The sequence below is a fragment of the Acomys minous genome (assembly GCF_964271855.1).
Source record: "Acomys minous genome assembly, chromosome: 1".
Taxonomy (NCBI): domain Eukaryota; kingdom Metazoa; phylum Chordata; class Mammalia; order Rodentia; family Muridae; genus Acomys; species Acomys minous.
In genome coordinates, this window is record NC_140483.1 from 36,547,384 (window position 1) to 36,570,921 (window position 23,538).

The 23,538-nt window shown below is 41.4% G+C and overlaps 1 protein-coding gene across 9 annotated transcripts in view; it reads left to right on the forward strand.

Annotated features, from left to right (window-relative positions):
* TDRD5 (tudor domain containing 5) overlaps nt 1–23,538 on the forward strand; it is a 70,445-nt gene that overhangs the window by 31,637 nt on the left and 15,270 nt on the right. For all 9 annotated transcript variants that reach the window (XM_084772341.1, XM_084772340.1, XM_084772348.1 and 6 more), the window contains exons 11-14: nt 252–318; nt 9,644–9,844; nt 10,420–10,557; nt 12,943–13,101. In XM_084772341.1, the coding sequence (XP_084628467.1) occupies nt 252–318; nt 9,644–9,844; nt 10,420–10,557; nt 12,943–13,101 (565 nt within the window). The remainder of the gene's footprint in view (nt 1–251; nt 319–9,643; nt 9,845–10,419; nt 10,558–12,942; nt 13,102–23,538) is intronic.

The following is a 23,538-nucleotide window of genomic DNA, read 5'->3' on the forward strand; positions in this document are numbered from 1 at the left end:
TGCTAAGAGGAGTACTTAAGCAGCAGGGCATTGAACAGCTTCTATTGGTGCTTTTATGAACACGGTCCTCTTCAGAAACTTCTTACGTTTTGTAATTTGTTTCTTAAATTACTTTCAAAGTACAAAGTATTAATTTAAAGTGTCAGAATTTAATTGAAATGTTCTGAATAACAAAACAAGAAATGGATCAGAGACTCAAGAAAAGCCGTGTCCATACGTGATTAAATAGTCATATATTTGGCTTTCTGCAGATGCTGCTACACAAAGCTTCCAGCTCAGGCTATACCTTGCTCTTTGGCATGGGTGAGGCCAGCAGAGGTATGTTTGCTTGTTTCTCTCTCATTAGTGAGCAAGATTTAGGTCCTTATTTTGTGCCAGTTCTCAGGACACAAAAATAACATGTGAAATGATTATATGTTGTATGAGAGATAGACATGTGGGCAACATCTACGTCATGTCATGTAGTATTTGCTGTCACCTACTACAGTGTATGAGAGCAGCAAAAGAAAGTGAGCTTTTTTGTTTGTTTTTGTTTTTTGAGTAGCATTGGCTGTTCTGGACTCGCTTTGTAGATCAGGCTGGCCTCGAACTCAACAATGATCCGCCTGCCACTGCCTCCCCGAGTCCTGGGATCACAGGCGTGCACCACCGGGCACATTGAGATATTTTAAGTAGATCTTGTTGGCACAGAATATAGGATAAGCTGGAGTGAATAATCTACAAAGCAGTAGCAGTCGTTTATTATTAAATACTGTGCATAATTGTACTTGGTGTACTTTCCAGTGACTGGCAGCACAAGTTGATACCACTACCACCACAATGTGAGTAATGTGTTGGGCCATGGTGTCATTCAGTGTTGCTAAGCAGCAGGAATGTTCAGGGTCCGTTATAATCTTACAGAGCACTGTAGTGCTACTGTCTCAAATAGAGCTGTGCTGTTGACTGCTGGGAGTAGCTACATATAGTAATTGTTGGGTTGTCTATTTTCTTTGATAGGTCTACATACTTGTTTTTGTAGCAGTGTTATGGCTATGTTACTACACTCTGTGATCTGGCTGAAATCTGGTATGGTGACCCTTTCAGCATTACTCTCTTTGCTCAGGTTTCTTGGGCTAACAGGCCATGTGTGCTTCCTTCTGTATGAATTTTAGGATTTTTTTTCTGTTTCTGTGAAGAATATTATGGGGTACTTATTGGGATTGAATTGAATCTGTACATTGCTTTTGGCAGCATGGCCATATTCACAATATTAATTCTACCCTAGTAATATGAAGATCTCTCCATATTCTAGTGACTTCCTCAGTTTCTTTCTGCAGAGGTTTAAACATTTTCACATTCTTGGTTCCGTTTTTTCCTACATATTTTACTTTTTGATGCTACCCTGAGTGGAAGTGGTTCCATGAGCTTTCTTAGCACGTCTGTTGTTATTATTTTGTCAAATGGCTACTGGATTTTGTAAGTTGATATTGTATTATTCCACTTTGTTAATGGTGATCAATTCTAGCCATTTTCTAGTGGAATTTTATTATCTTTTGTATGTATAGTCATTTAATTTTTAAATTTGACTTATTGGACTATTTGTGTCCTTTAATCTTCCCTTGTTTTATTTCTCTAAGTAGGGACATTGACACTGTTGAGAAGGAGTGCAGATGGTAGGCAGCCCTGTCTTGTTACTGATGCTAATGGTATTCCCTCCAGTGTTTCTCCACTTAGGATGATGTTGGCTGTAGATGGCTTTATCCTGCAGGTGAAGGGGTAGCTCAGCATAAATATAATGAATGCTATAAATAAGCTTAAAGACAAAATCATGTGATTATCTCAGTAGACACAGACAAGGCCTTTGACAAAATCCAGTGTTGTGGGCCCTTGTCTATAGGCAGAGAAGATGCTTCCTCCTGGTAAGCTACAGACATAAGTGAGCAGAACCCCCTGCTGGTAACAGCCCACCAGACCTAAATGTGTTAACCCACACAAAAGCTGTCAAAATGAAGAAAAACATATCAAAGGTACCCTGGAGACAAGCCTGGGAAAGTGTCCTGGGAGTGTCTCCTGCTATTCAAGTAAGCTTAGTTAAAAAACCCAGAGGCTGGAAGGTTGAGCAGTGCAACCCTCACCCCTTCCCCACAGCCTTCTGCCCTTGCCCTTTTCTAAGCTTAGTGAATTAAAATCGAGTTGTTTGATTCTTTTGTCTTTATTTTTAATAAAGTGTAGTCTGGCCTTTTATAAGCCAGAGGCCCCCTTTCCCTTCTGGAAGGGATGCAGATTTCTCTTGTCCCGACCCAGCTACCCTGCGCTCCCTCCCTTCCCAGAAGGCCTTCTTCTTGACCGTTTCTCAGGACGGAGCCTTCTTCAGCTAGCCTCCACAAGGCTGAAGAAAAAACTCTGGGGCTAGATTATCAGCCCAGCCTCCCGGAGAAATGAACGCACACAACATGGCCCCATGAGAAAAGCCCTGGAGTAGGAGCAGAGGGGCTGTCTCAACATTACAGTAAAGACTACATGACAAACCCTCCGATGTCTCTACAGCATGGGTACCTTCGTCGTGGTGGAACTGAACACCGTGGAAGTAAATGAGAGTTGAAGTTGCCTTCTTTTTCTTGTCTGGTTAGTTAGTAGTCACATGTTGGCACATGGTAGCGTGCTTCTTGGCCTTGTGTATTATGGGATAGTTTAGCTTCTTGTGCTGGATGGGTCTTAGAAGAAAAATGATGCATATGTGATAAAAATGACTCATCTAAAGGATGTTATTAAAAGAAATTCAAAGTGGAACTAAGAATGTAAATAAGAATTTAAAGTTAACTTTCTAACGTACTATACGTTAATTAAAACGAATTTTTAAAGCATAATTGTAAGGAGTGCTTCCTCTTGGACTTCACCTTTCTGATTGGCAGATCTGCCTTAGTGGTCTGTTACCATTGGTCATGTTAGTATTTCATAGATGCTCTGATTTGTAGCCTTTCCTTTTTAATTTTATGCCTATGTATGTTTTGCCTTAATGTATGGATATGTAATAAATATGTGCAGTTCACACTGAGGCCAGAAGAGGGTATTAGAGCCCCCAGAACTGAAGTTACTGTTGATTTTTATTTTATTTATTTATTTTTTAACTTAAAAAATTTTTAATTAATATTTTATTATTCATATTACATCTCAATTGTTAGCCCATCCCTTGTATCTTCCCATTCCTCCCTCCCTCCCACTTCTCCCCTACTCCCTTCCCCTATGTCTGTGACTGAGGGGGACCTCCTCCCTCTGTATATGCTCATAGGGTATCGAGTCTCTTCTTGGTGACCTGTTATCCTTCCTCTGAGTGCCACCAGGCCTCCCCATCCAGGGGACGTGGTCAAAAATGGGGCACCAGAGTTTGTATGAAAGTCAGACCTCACTCTCCACTCAACTGTGAAGAATGTCCTATCCATCGGCTAGGTCTGGGTAGGGGTTTGAAGTTTACTGCCTATATTTTCCTTGGCTGGTGCCATAGTTTGAGCAGGACCCCAGGACCCAGATCTGCCCGTCCTAATGTTCTTCTTGTAGGTTTCCAGGACCCTCTGGATCCTTCTATTTCCCCATTCTCCCATGCTTCTCTTACCTAAAGTCCCAATAGGATGTCCTTCCCTCTGACCCACTTTTCTGGTAAGTAAAGTCTTTCGTGGGACATGCCCCTTGGGCTAGTGTCTCAATATAAGTGAGTATATACCATTTGTCTCTTTTTGCTTCTGGGTGAACTCACTCATTATGATAATTTCTAGTTCAATCCATTTGTCCACAAATTTCGGGAATTTCTTGTTTTTAATAGTGGAATAGTATTTCATAGTGCAAATGTACCACGGTTTCTTTATCCATTCTTCTACTGAGGGACACTTAGGCTGTTTCCATGTTCTGGCTATTATGAATAAGGCAGCTATGAACATGGTTGAGCATATGTCCCTTTTGTGTTGTAGAGCATTTTCTGGGTATATTCCAAGGAGTGGAATAGCTGCGTCTTGAGGAAGCCCTGTTCCCATTTTTCTGAGAAAGCACCAGATAGATTTCCAAAGTGGTTGTACTAGTTTGCACTCCATACCCAATCTCAAGCTGTACTATAGAGCAACAGTAATTAAAACAGCATGGTACTGGCATAGCAATAGGCTGGTGGATCAATGGAATCGAATTGAAGACCCAGAGATGAATCCACACACATTTGGTCACTTGATCTTTGACAAAGAAGCCAAATCTATTCAATGGAAAAACGATAGCATCTTCAACAAATGGTGCTGGTCTAACTGGATGTCTACATGTAGAAAAATGCAATTAGACCCTTATTTGTCACCATGCACAAAACTCAAATCCAAGTGGATTAAAGACCTCAACATAAAACCAGAGACATTAAATCGGTTAGAGGAAAAAGTAGGGAAGAGCGTGGAACACATTGGCATAGGAGACAACTTCCTGAATAGAACACCAACAGCCCAGGCCTTAAGGTCAACAATTAATAAATGGGACCTCATGAGGCTGAGAAGCTTCTGTAAGACAGGAGACACTGTCAACAGAACAAAGCGACAGCCTACAGACTGGGAAAAGATCTTCACCAACCCTTCATCTGACAAAGGTCTAATATCCAAAATATATAAAGAACTCAATTAAGCACCACCAAACCAAATAACCCAGTTGAGAAATGGGGCTCAGAACTACACAGAAAATTCTCAACAAAGGAATATCAAATGGCTGAGAAACACTTAAATGCTCAGCCTCGTTAGTCATCAGAGAAATGCAAATCAAAACGACACTGAGATTCCATCTTACACCCATCAAAATGGCTAAGATCAAAAACTCAAGTAGCACCACATGCTGGCGAGGATGTGGAGAGAGAGAAACACTCCTTCATTGCTGGTGGGAATGCAAACTAGTTACTGTTGATTTTAACCTCCTTGTGCGTGCTGGGAAATGAATCAATTCTAGATTTATATCTTAGCATGGATGTCTTGTGCTATTATGTTTTGATAATAGTTATGAGCTATGCGAAAATTACTGGGTAGAAAACTAATATGCACTGAGATAAACTGTTAGAACTTTTTAAGACAAAGCCAGAAATCAGTTCATCTTTTTCCTCATTGAGCTAGCTTAGGTTACCTCATAGTTCATGACTTAGGGGTTCACTTATGTGTGTACCCGTCTATGTGTGTATGTGTATCCTGGCAAAATATTGAGCACTAATGTGTTTATTGTGTTAAGTAAAATATATACTAACTCTTACATCTGATAATTATTATATTCTTGAAATAAAATTAAATAATAAAGAAGTAAATAAAAATGAGCATTGTTAGGATGGGACCCCAATTATTCTGTGCTTTCAGCTCTTACCTACCTGATCCTGCTCCGTTTACTTGTTACAGCACTCACATCATTCACATGCTCTCTCCCTCTCTCTCTCCCTCCCTCTCTCTCCTTCCCTCCCTCTCCCTCCCTCCCTCTCCCTCCCTCCCTCTCCCTCCCTCCCTCTTCCCATGCTCTCCCTCCTTCTCTTTCCTTTTGCTGTATGTGTGAGCCCATTACAAGGAGGAGGAGGTCTACTAGCCAGGAAATATCTTACTAGGATATGAAACATTTCAGACCTTGAGTTTAGAATTTTAAGACTGTAGATTCATGAAAAACTAATGTTTATGTTTAAGCTGTGCAATTTCTGGCATTTTATTAGATCTGTCCAAGTTGATTAACATGTACATATTGAAGTATTAAATTTGAAAACTACTAAAATACAGTATACATTTATCTTAAATTATCTTTTTAAAAATATTTATTTATTTTTTATTTATACAGTATAACGGTTGCATGTGTGCCTGCATGCCAGAAGAGGGCATCAGATCTCATTATAGATGGCTGTGAGCCACCATGTGGTTGCTGGGAGTTGAACTCAGGACCTTTGGAAGAGCAGTCAATGCTCTTAACCTCTGAGCCATCTCTCCAGCACATGATCCTCTTATGTAATGATATATAGCATAAATAATGTGCTACTTCCCCATTGTAGTATTTGTAAATCTTCTATTTTTAACAGTCCCTCATATATCAAGCTTTTGTTAGCAATTTTTATAAATATAGTTATTTTACAGTGTCTAACATTCAATAATATTTTTGTCAAATACTTTACATATTTATATAAATTGCCTTACATAATACTTTAAAAATAGGAAACCTGAAAATTTCAAGTAATTTAATGTGTGTAACATGATAAATCATATGTGTTGTTCCAACACAGTCTCTTACACAAAAGTATATTTTGTGCTATGTAGTATAATGAAAATTAACACAATGACAAATGAGGACATTGAAAGGCTACCTAGTCCCTCTCTGAATATGATCTAATATATAATAAGCAGTTACAATAACCAGTTTTCTTGAAGGGATGAAAGAAAATGAAATACTGAATTTTGAAGATATTTATTTTGTTTTGTAAAAAATTGGTTACAAAAATTATAACAGTGGGGCTGGGTGTGGTGGCATCTGCCTTTAATCCCATAACTTGGGAGCAGAGGCAGGCAGATCTCTATGAATTCCAGGCCAGCCTGGTCTACAAAGCAAGTTCAGGACAGCCAAGGCTACAGAGAAACCCTGTCTCAAAATAACAACAAACAAACAGCGTGTGTGTGTGTGTGTGTGTGTGTGTGTGTGTGTGTGTGTGTGTGTAATTATATATTTCTCAAGTCATAATCTACTCCCACTCTTTGCCTGAGCTCTTCTACTTGAGCTGCATTATTTAAGATTTTGTCTGGTGACGGTCATGTAGTGGCAGATTTAGTAATGTTTATCAGAACCCAACGTTATTTTGTACCACTTTTTGTACATGCATAAGAGGTTGAATGCAGGGCCTCGTGCTTGCTAAGTACAGGCTGTCCCGCTGGGTGACAGTCCCCCCCCACCTGCTCTCCTCACTGTGGTTGCGGGCTCTGGGTTGGCTCAGTCTCCCTACATTGTTACATTATCACTAGCTTCTGGTCTCCTTCCTTTTGGAGAAGTCACTTGTCAGTCTGGTGGCTTTTCCTTTAAAAGTCCTTGGCCATGGCTTTGCCCTCTTTGTTTTTAGCAGTTTTAAAGATTTTCCATTTGTCCCTTACATTCAGTTTCAGTATATGTTTATGTATAATGTGATGCTTACTTGTGAATGTGAATTTATTATTTAACCTACTTTGTTCATTGGACATTTAAATATCTATGGGTTATTAGTTTTGATTAAACCTTGTGAATTTGAAGTTGTTATTCTTTGATTGTTGCCTATGCCCCATAATCATATTTTATTCTCTCTGTTTCTATCTGTCTTTTTCTGGAACAAAAATTAAAAGTTTTAAAGGTAAGTTCTTCCAAATCTTTTAACTGTCTTCTGTATTTTTATGTCCACGTCATTACAAAGTAGGCAATTCTTGTTTTAAATTATCTTCCACTGTGCTAGTTTACTTTTTAATCCTATTTAATCAGCTAATGAGTGCTATGAAGGTTTTAGTTTTTGTTAATTGTGTTTTTACTTTCTGAAATTTAGTTCAGTTGTATCAGGTTTGTTTTTTAAAATCTGTGTGTTGGGGCCCGGAGAGATGGCTCAGAGGTTAAGAGCACTGACTGCTCTTCCAGAGGTCCTGAGTTCAATTCCCAGCAACCACATGGTGGCTCACAACTATCTATTACGTGATCTGATGCCGTCCTCTGGTATATACATGTAATAAATGAATAAATCTGTAAAAAAAAAAAGCTGTGTGTGTGTGTGTGTGTGTGTGTGTGTGTGTGTGTGTGTGTGTGTGTGTAGCAGTGGTGAGAGTAAGACATCTCTCCAGCCACCTTGTGAGATCCATGGCCTGAGCTGGGGTGGCAGGCAGATGCACAGTGCCTCTACCCACTGAGACATCTCACTGGCTGACCTGTACTCATTTATATAGACTGCTGACCTCAACAAGAGTTTCAAACTAAGTTGGTAGTTTGTTGTTAATACTGCCTTAAGCATAAAGTTAGTTTTATAATTGATTTAGTAATAAAAAATGTTTCAAGGTTTTAGGGGTTTCTTCAATGTTGTTTCTATGTGTTGTCGTAGATGGTTCATGATTTCTTCAGGTATTATTTTAGATAACATTTTTACATTTTCATTGTGTGTGTGTTTGTGTACATGCGTGCGTACATACATGGACGTCAGAGGATAACTTGTGAGATTTGGGCCTTTCCTTCCATCATTTAGTCTTGGGGATCTAACTCTGACTTGTCAGGCTTGAGGGCAGGTGTTTTGACCTGTGGAGTGGCCTCCGATGTCCTCGCCTGTCTGTGTATGTTTTCCTTTATGCTGCTGTTGTCTTGGTAATTTGTGTGTCAGAAAGGTTGCATGATGCCTGTCTCCAGAGAGGTTTTATATTTGCTTCGGCCAAGTGTCTCAAACTCCTGCTACTCTGCAGTGTGTGATGTAAGTTAAAACTTGAAGTTCGGTGCACAGCTCTGGTGGTGTGAAAATGGAGCTACAGCTCCATTTGCAGTGTGGTGTGTTTGCCTCCCTTTTGCCTGGAGTATGTCTCACAGATGTTAACGTAGACCCCCGACCGCTGTGGACCCCGGCTCTGATAACTGTCCCCTTTGGCCATCAAAACTGAAGTTCAGATTTGCCCGAATCAACAGGTATTCTGAAGGCAGAAGATCTCACTCTCCCGTCCATTTTTGGCTTGACAATTTCTTATTAGCTTATAAGTCTTTGGTCTTTTTTTTTAATAGTAAATTTTGCATTAAATATTTAAAATAATATTTTACCTTGAATTTAATTTTTTGCCTCTAAGGTTAGTCTTTAACTGACTTTTTTGTTGTTTGTTTGATTGTTTGTTTTTTAAATAAGCCTTAGCTGTCCTGGAATTCACTCTGTAGACTAGGCTGACCTCAAACTCAGAGATACATTTGCCTCTGCCTCCCAAGTGCTGGGATTAAAGGCGTGTGCCACCTGCATGGCTTTAATTGACTTTTTTTTTCTTTTTAATGAGAGTTGCTCAGTTGATAGTTATTTACATTTTTCTAAATCTTTTTATTATTTTTCTTTTTAAATTATTATATATTATAAATTATTATATAGTATGTGCTTATTTCCCTCACCATTTTACCTTCCATATCTCTGTTACCCCTTTTATTCTTATGCCCACTGGATTCAACTCCTTAGAATATTTGTTTATGTGAGATTGTTCTAATTCATCTAATATGATGATTTGCGTCATCAGAAGTTGGGTCATGCAGAATTATCATTTTTACGTTATAAGGAATCTCCACACTGGTTCCCATGGTAAATGGGCTAATGTACACCCTGGCAGCAGTTCTTTGTCCTTTGCCTTCTCCAGCACCTGCTGTGTTTTTTCTGGTGATAATTGTGTTGACTGATGTGTGGTGGATTCTCCATGTAGTTTTGATTTGCATTTCTTTGATGAATGGTCTTTTTATTTATTATAAATAAATAATATACTATTTATGAAAATGAGAGTTTTTCATTAGATAGATTTTTACAGTCATGTTTATCTAACCATATTTTATGTGTTAGTCTAGATTTTTAGGATTTTGGTTTTTTTCACATAAAACTCTAGTTTATAACAATTCATTTTTTTATATGATTACTACAACTCATGCTTAAAATCTTATCCCATAAGTATATCTGTGTTGTATTTAGGAACAATGGACATCCAGAGCTATTTTGCACTTCCAGAAGCTATGTGGTTTGAAGCCGTTAGTGGGGGTGGTGGATGAGTATATGGACGGAATCCTTAATATTTTTCTTTGTGACACATCCTCAAATGAAGATGTCTATTTCCATCATGTCTTGAGGACAGAAGGCCATGCTATTGTATGCCGAGAAAATGCCCCATCCAAGGTAGAATGCATATTTTGTTCAACATATTTTGTTTAAATGTCGCACTTCAGCGTATAAAACAATCTCGTATGAGCAGTTACTGATTTTCTCTTCAATCTTAGAGATGTCTGTTAGGTTTCTGGCTTCTTAATGCAGAGCACCCTCTTCATTTTCAGGTGACTGTTGAAGCCAGGCCATTACCATCACCACCACCACCTCCACCACCACCACCATCTCCACCTCCACCACCACCTCCACCACCACCACCACCACCACCACCAAACAACTCCACATTTTGCTAATTGTTCTTTAATCCTTTGGTGGAAACTTCTGTTTAAAACAAATGATTTAATTGCTCTAACCCTGAGGTATTTAGTTATCTAATATTTTCCTAGTAAAGAACAATATTCTCTTATTTTGAAATTAGTGATAGTACATCTACATTTCTCATCCTGATGCTATTTTATTTTTGTAACTAAAGAAGTATCAACATGGGAATTTTCACCTTAACAATGTTAGAGAATATGTTTAAGTTTTGCAAGTGCCAGCTTGTTCATCTTTTCTGGCTTATTATATAATGAAATGCTTCATCCTAGGGCTTCAGAGACCTAAATCCGTTAGCGCTCTACACTAACCCCAGCGGAGTGCCGGGTGATACAGTTCTGCCTGAGCTGGCGCACCCTTCTTATCAGCAGTGTTTTAATGAAGGCAGGGAGCAACAGCACCAATCCAAGGTGAGTGCACTGCACAGCCAAGGAAAAATCTCATTAATTATAGTTCTGTCCTCACTTTGTAGATTAGTGAAGGCTTCTGGACAGAAAATCTGGGAATCCTGCACAGGGATAGTAACAGTGACCTTGTCTCTCTTTGCCAGTGTTGTCCTTTGCGTTGGTTCTGTTTGTTCCTCAACAGTTCCTCTTATGCGCCAAATGTCCTGCCTCCTTTGTGTGGCTGTGCTTCCCCTACACTGATGATGCCAATGCTATTCTTTTAAAACTACCTTAGTGCATTTATTCATTGTGTGAATGTGTATAGGCGCATGCATGCTGCAGTGCACATCTGGAGGTCAGAAGAAAACTGCGGGTGTTGGTTTTCTCTTTCAGCCATGTGGGTCCCAGGGCTGAAGCGTGGGCTGCCGGGCTTGATGACAAGTGCGTGTACACAGTGAGCATCTCGCAGCCCGGGCCCGTCTCATTTCTCTTATACTACTCAGTTGTTGTTTGATTTTGTTGTTGTTGTTGTTTTAGTGTCCATATTTCATACTCTATAATAAACAGCCAGCTCCCTCACCATGGTGATGACAGTATTATAATATTTTTCCATTGACATGTATTACTCCAGCCCAAATAAGAGTAGAAACAGTCATTGATCTAGTGATGTACCACAGGCGCTGCTCTAAGTATTCCCATAGTAATTTAGTCTCCCGAGCAGCCTTACTGACATGGAGGGAAAGTGAAGCCCGCACCAGGAACATAATGCCTCTTGAACGCAGTAGCAGGGACATTGCTCCTCTGAGTCTGACATCCCAGGACAATAGATATGGGGCCAAGACTATTTGATGTTTTAAATTCAAGGGTAAAAGTGTTTTGATTACTGACAGAAGGTCTTTTATTTTCTTTGCATGAAGTGAAATATAAAAATATCCTTTTGTTTAATAGACACATCTATGTATTTTGGACATGGTAAAGCCATTTTGTAAGTATTTATTGACTATTAAAAAGATTCAAAGGCAAGGCCATATTATTAACTACTATTATTTTAACTTGTCATGAAAAATATGTAAGAAGTGGGTGTGTTAGCTGAGTGGTGACAACATACACCACACTGCCAACACTTAGGAACCTGAAACAAGAAGATTACAAGCTTGAGACCTGCCTAGGCTACGTAACAAGACTTTGTCTTAAGCAAACATAAAAATACAAATGGCTCCTGCTGCATTTCAAAGGCAAAAAAATTTTAGCTTTCCAGTTACTGTTAAGATTAGCTTGGAGCTGGAGACATGGCTCAGTGGTTAGCACCTTGCTGCTCTTGCAGAGTACCCACCCCGGTTTGGTTCCCAGCCACCCACACAGTGGCTCAGAGCTGCCCGTAACTTTGGTTCTAAGGGATCTACTTCCCTCTTAAGACGCCTTGGGCTAAAGGCACACAGTGTGATACACACACAGCCAACGCATTCATACACATAAAATAAAACTCAGTTTTTTTAACGATACATTTACTTACATATGAATGTTTTGCCTACATGTAAGTAATACACCACAGTGCATGCATGCCCACGAAGGTCAGAGAGGGCATTGGATCCCCTGAAACTGGAGGTGTGGATGGTTGTGAGCCACCGTGTGGATGTTGGGAACCAAACTTGAGTCCTCTGCAAGAGCAGCAAGTGCCCTTAACCACTGGTCCATCTCTCCAACCCCCTAAAATTGTTTTTAATTAATTTGGTTTGTTTGGCCCATAACAGGCCTGAATCTCTCCTAATCATTCTTACTGCATTGGAATAATTGTATTTCATCATTCTTAAATAGTGGTGAATTCATTGTTTAACCTTTTTAGATTATCTTATTATCTGTTAGTATATTCAGATAACCTCAGTTTGGTTCTAGAAATGAAGTACCATCTTTCGTGCAAAAGGGAAAAACTGTAAACTCTCCTGGTTTAGTCTGTGCTTTGGCACAGCAAAGCTTCCGTGTGCTACCCACACGCACACCCGCTGTGTTGGGCATTCCCGCCGTTGTTAGGTGTCATTCTGAGCAGCGCCCATCATCTTCCCTGCACCCTCTCAGGTGTCCTCCTGCCTGGAGTATGCACGCTGCGTGTCCATGACGCTGTGCTGGGAAGACTGCACTGCGATTACCCGATTGTGTTTTCCCCAAGTTTCAGTCCTTTAGATCTGAAACCTTTGGGTTCTTTGTAGCTGCAGGCTGTCTTGTAGGCTATTGAGACCATGTGCTCGACAATTCCTGTTTCCAGCTGAACAGAATGGGTAAAATTAAAAAAAAATAAAGGAACACTTATGTGCATGTATGAACTATGGTGTAAAATTTTCACCAAAACTTATAGGAATGTGGGTTTGGAAACAGCATTAATATAGAATATGATTTCTCTTTTATATCCACTAGCAAGATACTCATGATGAAAAGCCTGTAAGTCACCTTATGTCTGTGTCTGAGGAATTATTAAAGGATTCTAAATTCAGTTCACTGACAACACAAAAGAGCTGTGAAGAAGATCCACAGTGGTCCATCCTGCAGCCCAAGGGTCTGAAGGAAGAAAAGGAGGTAAGAGGTGGTTTTGAAATTGAGTTAATTAGTCTGTCTTAAGCCCCACTGCTTTCATCTGCGAGGACCATTCTGACACTGACTTACAAATGATCTCCTTGACAGTCACCAAGACTGTAGCTGTGGAACAGTGCCCATCGCAGGAAAGAAAAGCACTGGTGGGGCGAGATGCATGGGTTAATATCCCAAGATGGAGTCAAGCATGGCAGTGTCAGAAGTCTTGAGAAGCAGTATTAGGAAAACTTACCAGGAAATACATATACATTTTTGGGAGGATATATTTTTATTTTAACTAAGTGTTTATATGCACATAACCTGGAGTCCCTCATGACACCTGCATTTTCTGTTTTCTTTTTCTTTTTTCTTTCTTATTTATTTATTTATTTATTTATTTATTTATTTGGTTTTTTTGAGACAGGGTTTCTCTGTGTAGCCTTGGCTGTCCTGGACTAATTTTGTAGACCAAGCTGGCCTCAAACTCACAGAGATCCACCTGCCTCTGCCTCCCAAGGGCTGGTATTAAAGGCGTGCGCCGCCGCCGTGCCTGGCTTGCATTTTCTGTGTTCTAAAACAACAATTTCATCTAATTTAGCTGTTTTGAAATTTATCTCTAATTATTTCACTAAATAGTATATTTATTATTTCCTGGTTTTTCAGTTTTAATGTCTTTGGATTTCTTGGCATGAAAGAAAAGTTTTATCCCTTCACCACACATAACTTAACCTTCCTTGGTCTTGGTACAGTATATCAAATTTCCTCTAGCCCACTCAGTATTTATGAGTGTAAATGCTAGGTTCTGCAGAGCCAAATGGTATGCGAGGATGCTTTTCATGTATACTTTTGAATACTCATTTTTGTTTATTCTTTAAATTTTTTATGGCATATGTTTTTTTTTATTATATTCTTTCTCCTCCCCTGAGAGCACTTGCTGTTCCTGCAGAGGACCCAGACCCTCTCCTCCTCCCTACCTAGGCAACTTCATGCTCTTTTTCTCTCCTAAAAGAAAATAGAGTTCTAATTGTGATGGCCAACTATTCCTGAGCATGGGCCTGCCCTGGAATGTGGTTTCATTTCATTGAAGGAAATGGATTTTCCCTCTCCTCAGCTATGGTTGAGAGTAGCTTCTGGGGTAGAGGGAGGAATTTGTGCCCACTTTCCCTCCTTAGCATGGGCTAAGAGTTTTATCTGGCCTCATGCATGCTGCCATGTATTTTATGTTGACATTTCTTTCTTTTTAAATTAGCTACAGCAACATGGACTTTATTTTGGTGTACTTTTCTGTCAGTTTTAATACCTGTACAGCTGTATGTGTTCAACACAACAGTGTGGTGCAGAATAGCTCCAACACCTGAAATGAGCCTGCTTCCTGTGTCAGTCAGTTTCTCCCACTACTGACCCGCAGCAACTGTCACTGCTCCAGTGATCTGTAGGTCTGGACCTTTTCAGTATCCCACTGTCTTGGTTACCTTGCTTAGGTTTGTAGAGCCTCTTTAAAGCAAGTAGTGCGGGGCTGGAGAGACAGCGCAGCAGTAAGAGCACTTGCTGCTCTTGCAAAGGACCCAGGTTCAGTGTCCAGCAGCCACACGGCAGCTTACAGCATTCTGTAACTGGTTCCAGGGGACATGACACTCTCCCTGGCCTTCACAGGCACACATGTGGTGCACATGTATGCGTGTAGGTACTTGCACATACAAATTAAGAGAGAACGAGAGAGTGTGAGTGCTCACATTGTATCATTTTAATTATTAATTTTTTTAAACTTTAGAATCAATGTATCTCTGTCTTGATTTTGTCTGTTGTCATTCTGTGTTAAAATTTATCTTGTGATTATTTCGCTTTCTTTCCATTTAGTCTTAGTGTTCTTTTATTTTAATTGTTGAGATGGAGGTTTAGATTGTTGATTTGAGACCTTTTTCCTAAGATTAACATCTCTGCTATATGTCTGTGTACAGTTTAGTCACGCTGCACAAATTTGAATTTTTATTATTATTTTCAGTTAGTATTTTTAAAATTTCTTTTGAAATATCATACTTGACCCCATGGGGTTATTTAGAATTGTTTAACTTACAAATTTGATTTTCCTGTCTTTTTGTTACTTCTGTGTAATGTGTCATGATATAGGAGCATGCTTTGTAAGCTTCAGGACTTTACATTTGCTCAGGTTTGTTTTGTCAACACAGGATGTAGTTTTTGGTTATAATGCCTTTGAAAAGAATGTGTATTCCATCTGGGGTAGGAAGTTCAGTTGGACCCAGTTGGAGCAGAGTCAGTCAGCTCCTGCCTGTCACGGCAGCGTGGGAAGAACATGGAGGTCTCCAACTCCAGTCTTGGATTTTATCTCTTTTCCTTTTTTCTGATATATTTTGAGCCTCTGTCTGTTCAGGTGTTGTCATTGAGGGTTGTACTTTCTTGGTGAACTGACCCTTATCCTTAGGACATGTCTTTCTTTGTTTAGGGTTACTGTTTGCCAAGGAAGCCTGCTTGTCTAATGCCAGGAAAGTCATTCTTGTGTGTGTATATGAGCAAAGAATGTATTTTCCCTTCTAGTAATTTAAAGTTTCCTGAGGCCATATATTATTTACTCAATTTTAAAAGTTTAATCTGATGACCTTTAGATTGTTTATACTCAATGTGATTACCGTATTTTGGTTTTAGATTTGGTATTATATTTTTATTAGTGTCACTTAGATTTATGAAAATTTATGCTTCAATTTTAGCTGTTTGTATAATTTTTAAGTGTTTTGTTTAGACTTTGGATTTTTACACTGGATTCATACAGCAGTTTACCCCTGAATTGCATGTAGATAATATTTAGTATGTAGCTATCTTATCACCAAATAAGAGTCTTTCATACGAGTCTTAAGTATCAAATATATATACTGAACATTTACAATGTTATATTTATTTCCTTTTTCACTTTCAAACACATTATAAAATATTCAAGAGTAAATAGCACAGTATATTTACCCATTTCATTATTGGTTTGTTTGGTGGTTTGTATGCCCTCGAAAATTCAAGTTCCCTTCTAGTTCGTTTCCTTTCTTTCCAAAGAACACCCTTTAGCAGTTCTTTTAACAGAAGACTGCTGATAATTAACATTTCTTTTCTGAGAATTTTCTTCATTGCAAGGAATATCACAGGCATGAAAGATGTATTCCCCAGACACCGAACCCTCTGGCACAGATTCCTTTCTTTCATAACTTTAACGTTTTCATTCCACTTGGTTTCAGTCCTGGTAGTTTCTGATGCAAAATTTATTGCCATTAAATAGTTTTTCTGTGGGCAATATGTCATAGTCATCTGGCTGTAGCCACTGGTTTCTTAGTCCTCAGCAGGCTGACTGTAGTCTTTCCAGGCATAGGTTCCTGTCCTCAGCAGGCTGGCTGTAGTCTGCCAGGCATAGGTTCCTGGTCTCAGCAGGCTGGCTATAGTCTGTCCAGGCATAGGTTCCTGTCCTCAGCAGGCTGGCTGTAGTCTGTCCAGGCATAGGTTCCTGTCCTCAGCAGGCTGGCTGTAGGCTGTCTAGACATAGGTTCCTGTCCTCAGCAGGCTGGCTATAGTCTGCCCAGGCATAGGTTCCTGTCCTCAGCAGGCTGGCTGTAGTGTGTCTAGACATAGGTTCCTGTCCTCAGCAGGCTAGCTGTAGTCTGTCCAGGCATAGGTTCCTGTCCTCAGCAGGCTGGCTGTAGTCTGTCCAGGCATAGGTTCCTGTCCTCAGCAGGCTGGCTGTAGTCTGTCCAGGTGTAGGTTCCTGTCCTGAGCAGGATGGCTGTAGTCAGTCCAGGCATAGGTTTCTGTCCTCAGCAGGCTGACTGTAGTCTGTCCAGGCATTGGTTCCTGTCCTCAGCAGGCTGGCTGTAGTCTGTCCAGGCATAGGTTCCTGTCCTAAGCAGGCTGGCTGTAGTCTGTCAAGGCATAGGTTCCTGTCCTCAGCAGGCTGGCTGTAGGCTGTCCAGGTGTAGGTTCCTGTCCTCAGCAGGCTGGCTGTAGTCTGTCCAGGCATAGGTTCCTGTCCTCAGCAGGCTGGCTGTAGTCTGTCCATGCATAGGTTCCTGTCCTCAGCAGGCTGGCTGTAGTCTGTGCAGGCATAGGTTCCTGTCCTCAGCAGGCTGGCTATAGTTTGTCCAGGTGTAGGTTCCTGTCCTCAGCAGGCTGGCTGTAGTCTGTCCAGGTGTAGGTTTCTGTCCTCAGCAGGCTGACTGTAGTCTGTCCAGGCATTGGTTCCTGTCCTCAGCAGGCTGGCTGTAGTCTGTCCAGGCATAGGTTCCTGTCCTAAGCAGGCTGGCTGTAGTCTGTCTAGACATAGGTTCCTGTCCTCAGCAGGCTGGCTGTAGTCTGTCCAGGTGTAGGTTCCTGTCCTCAGCAGGCTGGCTGTAGTCTGTCCAGGTGTAGGTTCCTGTCCTCAGCAGGCTGGCTGTAGTCTGTCAAGGTGTAGGTTCCTGTCCTCAGCAGGCTGGCTGTAGTCTGTCCAGGCATAGGTTCCTGTCCTCAGCAGGCTGGCTGTAGTCTGTCCAGGCATAGGTTCGTCTCCTCAGCAGACAGACTGTAGTCTGTCCAGGCATATTTTCCTGTCCTGAGCAGGCTGGCTGTAGTCTGTCCAGGCATAGTTTCCTGTCCTGAGCAAGCTGACTGTAGTCTGTCCAGGCATAGGTTCCTGTCCTCAGCAGGCTGACTGTCGTCTGTCCAGGCATTGGTTCCTGTCCTCAGCAGGCTGACTGTAGTCAGTCCAGGCATAGGTTCCTCTCCTCAGCAGGCTGGCTGTAGTCTGTCCAGGTGTAGGTTCCTGTCCTCAGCAGGCTGGCTGTAGTCTGTCCAGGCTTAGGTTCCTGTCCTCAGCTGGCTCGCTGTAGTCTGCCCACGTGAAGGTCCTGTCCTCAGCAGGCTGACTGTAGTCTGTCCAAGCATAGGTTCCTGTCCTCAGCAGGCTGGCTGTAGTCTGTCCAGGCATAGGTTCCTGTCCTCAGCAGGCTGGGTGTAGTCTGTCCAGGTGTAGGTTCCTGTCCTCAGCAGGCTGGGTGTAGTCTGTCCAGGTGTAGGTTCCTGTCCTCAGCAGGCTGACTGTGGTCTGTCCATGCATAGGTTCCTGTCCTCAGCAGGCTGACTGTAGTCTGTCCAGGTGTAGGTTCCCTCAGGTTCAGGCTGCTTCCAGATTACTCATCTTTTACATTTACCTTTCTCTGCAGTTTAGTAATTTGTAGACATAGTTTCTTGTCTGTTTGGAACCAGGAGCCTCATTTAATCCAGGTGAGTAGTCCACCACAGGCTTCAGCTTTGACTTTCGGGTTAATTTCCTACATTGTACTTTCTCTTAATCTTGACTATGCAAATGTTAAATTTTTGGAATTGTTTTACAGATACCTGAACTATTTTATCTTTTTGGGTTCTTTTCTCCAAAGTCTTTTCTATGGTATTCAGACTTGATAATGTCTATGGGTCTGTCCTCAAGTTCGTTTTCTGTTGGAAGAACCTGGGTAGCTCTTCATGGATAAAAATAGAGACACCATGACCTTTTAATATTTCAAAGCATATGCTTTAGCTGGGCATACTTTCACGTAGCTCATTTAAGCTAACCCAACCACCTAGTTCCATTCAGCCACATGGCTAGCTATACCTTCCAGCCTTGTAGTCAAGTCCGTCTCCTCTCCTGTCATTTGGTGAAAAGCTTTCCTCTTTCTTCTTTCCAGAGTCCTTTCTTCCTACCAGGAAGTCCTGCCTTCCACTTCCTGCCCAGCTATAGGCTGTCAGCAATTTTTATTATCCAATCAGAGATAATTTCAGAGGCAACATTTACACGATGTCATTTTGGATGCATGAGACTTTACTTGTAGGACAATAAGGACCTTGGAGGGCAAGCCATTAACATTTGAATACATAATTGCTCCAGACTAACCCTAACAACCTACTCTTTCCTACTACGTAAGCAGATGGTCAGTGATTTCAATAAACAGCATAAAAACTGGTTTGGTTCTGAGCCATTCCTGAGGTCCCCATGTGGAGATGCAGGCTCAGCTGGTGCTGCTGTGAGAAGAGGGAAGCTTGAGGAGACAGACCAACTGGAGGAAGTCCAGTGTCTGTGTTGGGGGTGTGGTTGAAGAGTAACCTGGGACATTGAGCCCTAGCCCCTTACCCATCACTCCCTTGCCTCTCCAGGCCAATACAAGGCGAGAGGCTGTAGTGGTTTGAATAGGAGTGGCCCCCATAGGCTCATAGATTTGACTGCTTGGTTACCACTATTTGAAAGGATTAGGAGTTGTGGCCCATTCCAAGCCCAGAGGAGTCTTTCTCTTCCTGCTGCCTGCATATCTGAATGGCGAACTCTTGTTATTTCTCCATCACCATGTCTACCTGCTCTTTGCCATGAGAATAATAAACTAATCCCCTGAAACTATAAGCAGGCCCTAATTAAATGTTTTTCCTTTCAAAGGGTTTCCAAGAAGATGATGTGTAGTTTCTTTTAAAACTCAATTACAGTCAGTCCCCACTCTCCACACATCTGTGGAGACTGTCCTGTCCATTGGTTAGATCTGGGTAGGGGTTCGAAGTTTACTGCACGTATTGTCCTTGGTTGGTGCCATAGTTTGAGCAGAACACCTGGGCCCAGATCCGCCCATCATAATGATCTTCTTGTAGGTTTCTAGGACCCTCTGGATCCTTCTTTTTGCCCGTTCTCCCATACTTTGCTCACCTAGAGTCCCAGTAGGGTGTCCTCACCTCTATCCCACTTTCCTGGTAAATGAAGACTTTCATGGGACATGCCCCTTGGGCTAGTGTCCAGTTACAAGTGAGTATATATCATTTGAGTCTTTCTGGGTTAACTCACTCGTGATCATTTCTAGTTCAATCCATTTGTCCACAAATTTTGGGAATTCCTTGTTTTTCATAGCTGAGTAGTATTCCATAGTGTAAATATACCACAGTTTCTTTATCCATTCTTCTACTGAGGGACACTTAGGCTGTTCCATGTTCTGGCTATTAGGAATAAGGCAGCTATAAACATGGTTGAGCATATGTCCTGGTGTGCTGGAGCATCTTCTGGGTATATTCCAAGGAGTGGAATAGCTGGGTTGTAAGGAAGCCCTATTGCCAGTGTTCTGAGATAGGGCCAGATAGATTTCCAAATGGGGAGGCCCAGTGGCATTCAGAGGAAGGATAGCAGGCTACCAAGAAGAGACTTGATATTTTATGATCATATGCAGTCACAGTCATAGGGGAGGGGAGTAGGGTGAAAGCAGGAGGGAGGGAGGAATGGGAGGATACAAGGGATGGGACAGCAATTGAGATGTAATATGAATGAAGTAATAAAAAAATGAAAAAATCCTCAGTTATGTTATGTAAATAGGTTTTTGTTTCAATCCCAAGTGTGGCACATGGGACTGCCTTAGTTTGTCCACAGCTGGTAATTGCCTCTTGTGGCTTGAAGGAAAGGGGTGTGGTCTTTGCCAGCTGGAGTTAGTGGAATTCTGTGGACTCTGGGAAAGTATAAATACCAGAGCCCAGAAAAAGGAAGGAGGAAGAAGGCTGCAATTCATCCTATTGCGTTTGCTGGACTGCTAGATATTTTGATGCTGAGATTGGTATTTACCCAAAGAACCCAATGACCCTAACTAGCCCAGACTAAATCTAAAGAAGTCTATGTCCCCTTTCTTCCTACCTAGAGGTAGAGGCTTAAGGAAGCCTCAAATAAAAGAGAATTTAAAAGATACTGCCTACAATGATGTCTCGTCACAACAGTAGAATGCTGAGACAGCAATAGTTTATCACAAAGAGTCATCAATTCAGGGCCAAGGACCTGTGGCGACAGGTCCTAAGGCCTAAGGGAGAACCAAATGCTATTTATTTTGTGTTAAATGGACATAGTATTAAACAATTCCTAATGACTTACAGTTTTTCTCTGCCACACCCTTCTCCCATGATGTCTCTGCCTCACCATAGGCTTCAAAGTCATGGAACCATTGCCCCTTTAAGTTGTTTTGCCTCTGGTATTTTTTCAAAGGTACGAAAATAATACAGAAAACTGATGCCAGCTATAATGTTTTTGTTTTTGTTTTTTTTTTTGAGAATATGGATAGTTTTTATTCCCTAGTAGTAGGAAAAGGAACATACTTGGTTTATATCACCAAACTATAATTTCAGTGAAAATGTCATAGTTTTTATGTTGAGCAAGAAATTATCTTATAGTACAAACAAACACTCAAAACAAACTAGAAAACAAAATGTCACAAATGGAAACATAATAGATGATGCATTCTGCAGGCTTCACTCGTGAGGTGACAGAGGGAAATAAGCACCATTAATTAACAACTTGTGAACTTCTGTTCTGTCTGTTCTCTGTTCTGTCAGGGCTCAAATCTCCGCATGTGTCCTAGATGCTTCCCAAGGGAAACAGGACTGCATCTGGCATCGAGTATGGCAAGAGAGAAAAACACTGGCTAACTAGTCAAACAATACCTTATTGACAGTTTTTGTACTTTCAAAAGGAGTATAACTTTTGAATCTCAACAGATCAGAGGAAGTGATAAGTAAAAATAGGCATTGAATTTCTCATGCCACCTCCTGTTTTAGCAGGCATCCATCCTGTTCTCTCTCTTTTTTTTTCCTTCTTTTTTTAAATTAATTTATTCTTGTTACATCTCAATGGTTATCCCATCCCTTGTATCCTCCCATTCTTCCCTCCCTCCCATTTTCCCCTTATTCCCCTCCCCTATGACTGTTCCTGAGGGGGATTACCTCCCCCTGTATATGCTCATAGGGTATCAAGTCTCTTCTTGCCAGCTATAATGTTGTTGCTGTGATTCCATGAAAATGTGGTTTGGAAGTCTTTGGAATCACTGCCTTGTAGGAGGAATTTGGAGGAGACTAGAGAAAGACTAGACCACCGTAAGCCAAGCTTAATATTATATAAGCCAAGTTTAGTTATGAAGAAGCTTAGAGGATCAGAGTGCTGGTGAATTCACACAGTAACGGTTGTGCTTATTAGGTGTGACAGCTATCCTGGGTTGTCAACTTGACTGCATCTGGGATGAGCTAAAACAGGGTACACCTGTGCAGCATATTGTCTTAATTATTTGAAGTGAGAAAACCCAGTTCTTATCAGATGTCTGTGGGAAGACACACCTTTCATCCAGACCTTGCCAGGTGGGAAGACTGACCTCTAGCTGGGCCACACCGTCTGCTGGTGGGCTGTATGAGAGACACGGAGGAGGGAGCTTCTGTCTCTCTTTCTGCTGGCTGTCTTGCTGGCAAGTCTGTTCCTTCGCTGGCATTAGAGCTGGCTTCTTCAGGGTTCTGGAGCATACTGAAGAGCAGCTGGGACATCCAGCCTCAGGGCCTGAACAACTCCTGGATTCCTGGGCCTTCCACTCCTAGTCAGCCGTCATTGTGCTCTGTGGACCACAGCCTGTAAGCTGCTCTAATAAATCCCTCTCTATTTATAGAGGGAGTCACTTTCTTAAGTTCTGCCGCTAGAGACTCTTAATACATTAGGTTTTACACAGAAGTGGGAACTCAGCTGGGAGCTTGGATAGAGGTCATTGTGCACTGGTTCGTGTTCTGGGATTATGTGTATCTCAAGGTGATGGATTAGTTTATATGGGGAAGGAAATTCAAGGCAGCATAGAAGTCAAGCTTTGGCATAGTTATCACTGGTTGCTTTTAGCTAGATTTTTTAATAGTGTGAATTGGGTACAAAAGGCATAACAAAAAATTACAAAAAACTTGGAGTAGACCAGAGAACAATCTATCTCCTTCATCCCCTCTCAAATAACTAAGTTTAGTAAAGACCTTAGTGACATTAAAAAGTAGTTCAGAGAGAGCAAGCAGAGGAGAGGCACTGGCCATGCTCATCACTTTAAAGAGAAAAACACTTGTCACATGTGCTTCTGTTACCCGGGAGCTACTCCCAGGCACCTGAAATGTGGGTCAATGTGCTGCCTCTGATGCACTGACTACCAGGAGGCTTACACTGTACCCCCAACAGCTCTGTGGCTTCTGAGAAGAAAGACATCTCACCCACTCTCCAGCTGGGGTGTCTGGTTGCCAAGATAAAAAAATCTAGAGCCTCAGCTAATAAATAATATAAAAATGAACCCAAATATGAAGAAATTTCAGGTGAACATGACCGTGGATGTGGACACAGTCAACATCCAGCTCCTCATCTATCCTGAGGAGTTCTTACTGTGGGTCTGATAAGCAAGGTAAACAGGAATGTGCTGAGTGCCGTGTCTCCCTGGTGCCGTTGCTCAGAGCTAGTCATGGGAAGCAGCAAAGAATGGGATTTCCAAAGCGTCCTCTAGTCAACAGGAGCCCACTGTGCTGTTGAAAGAACATGACTTTGGGTTTGAGAAATTTTGAGGTCTATGCCACCAGCTCCCCTTGAACCCTCAGGTACACAGAGTATAGATTTTCTTTGACCTAGTATTGAAAAACATCATCTTTGGG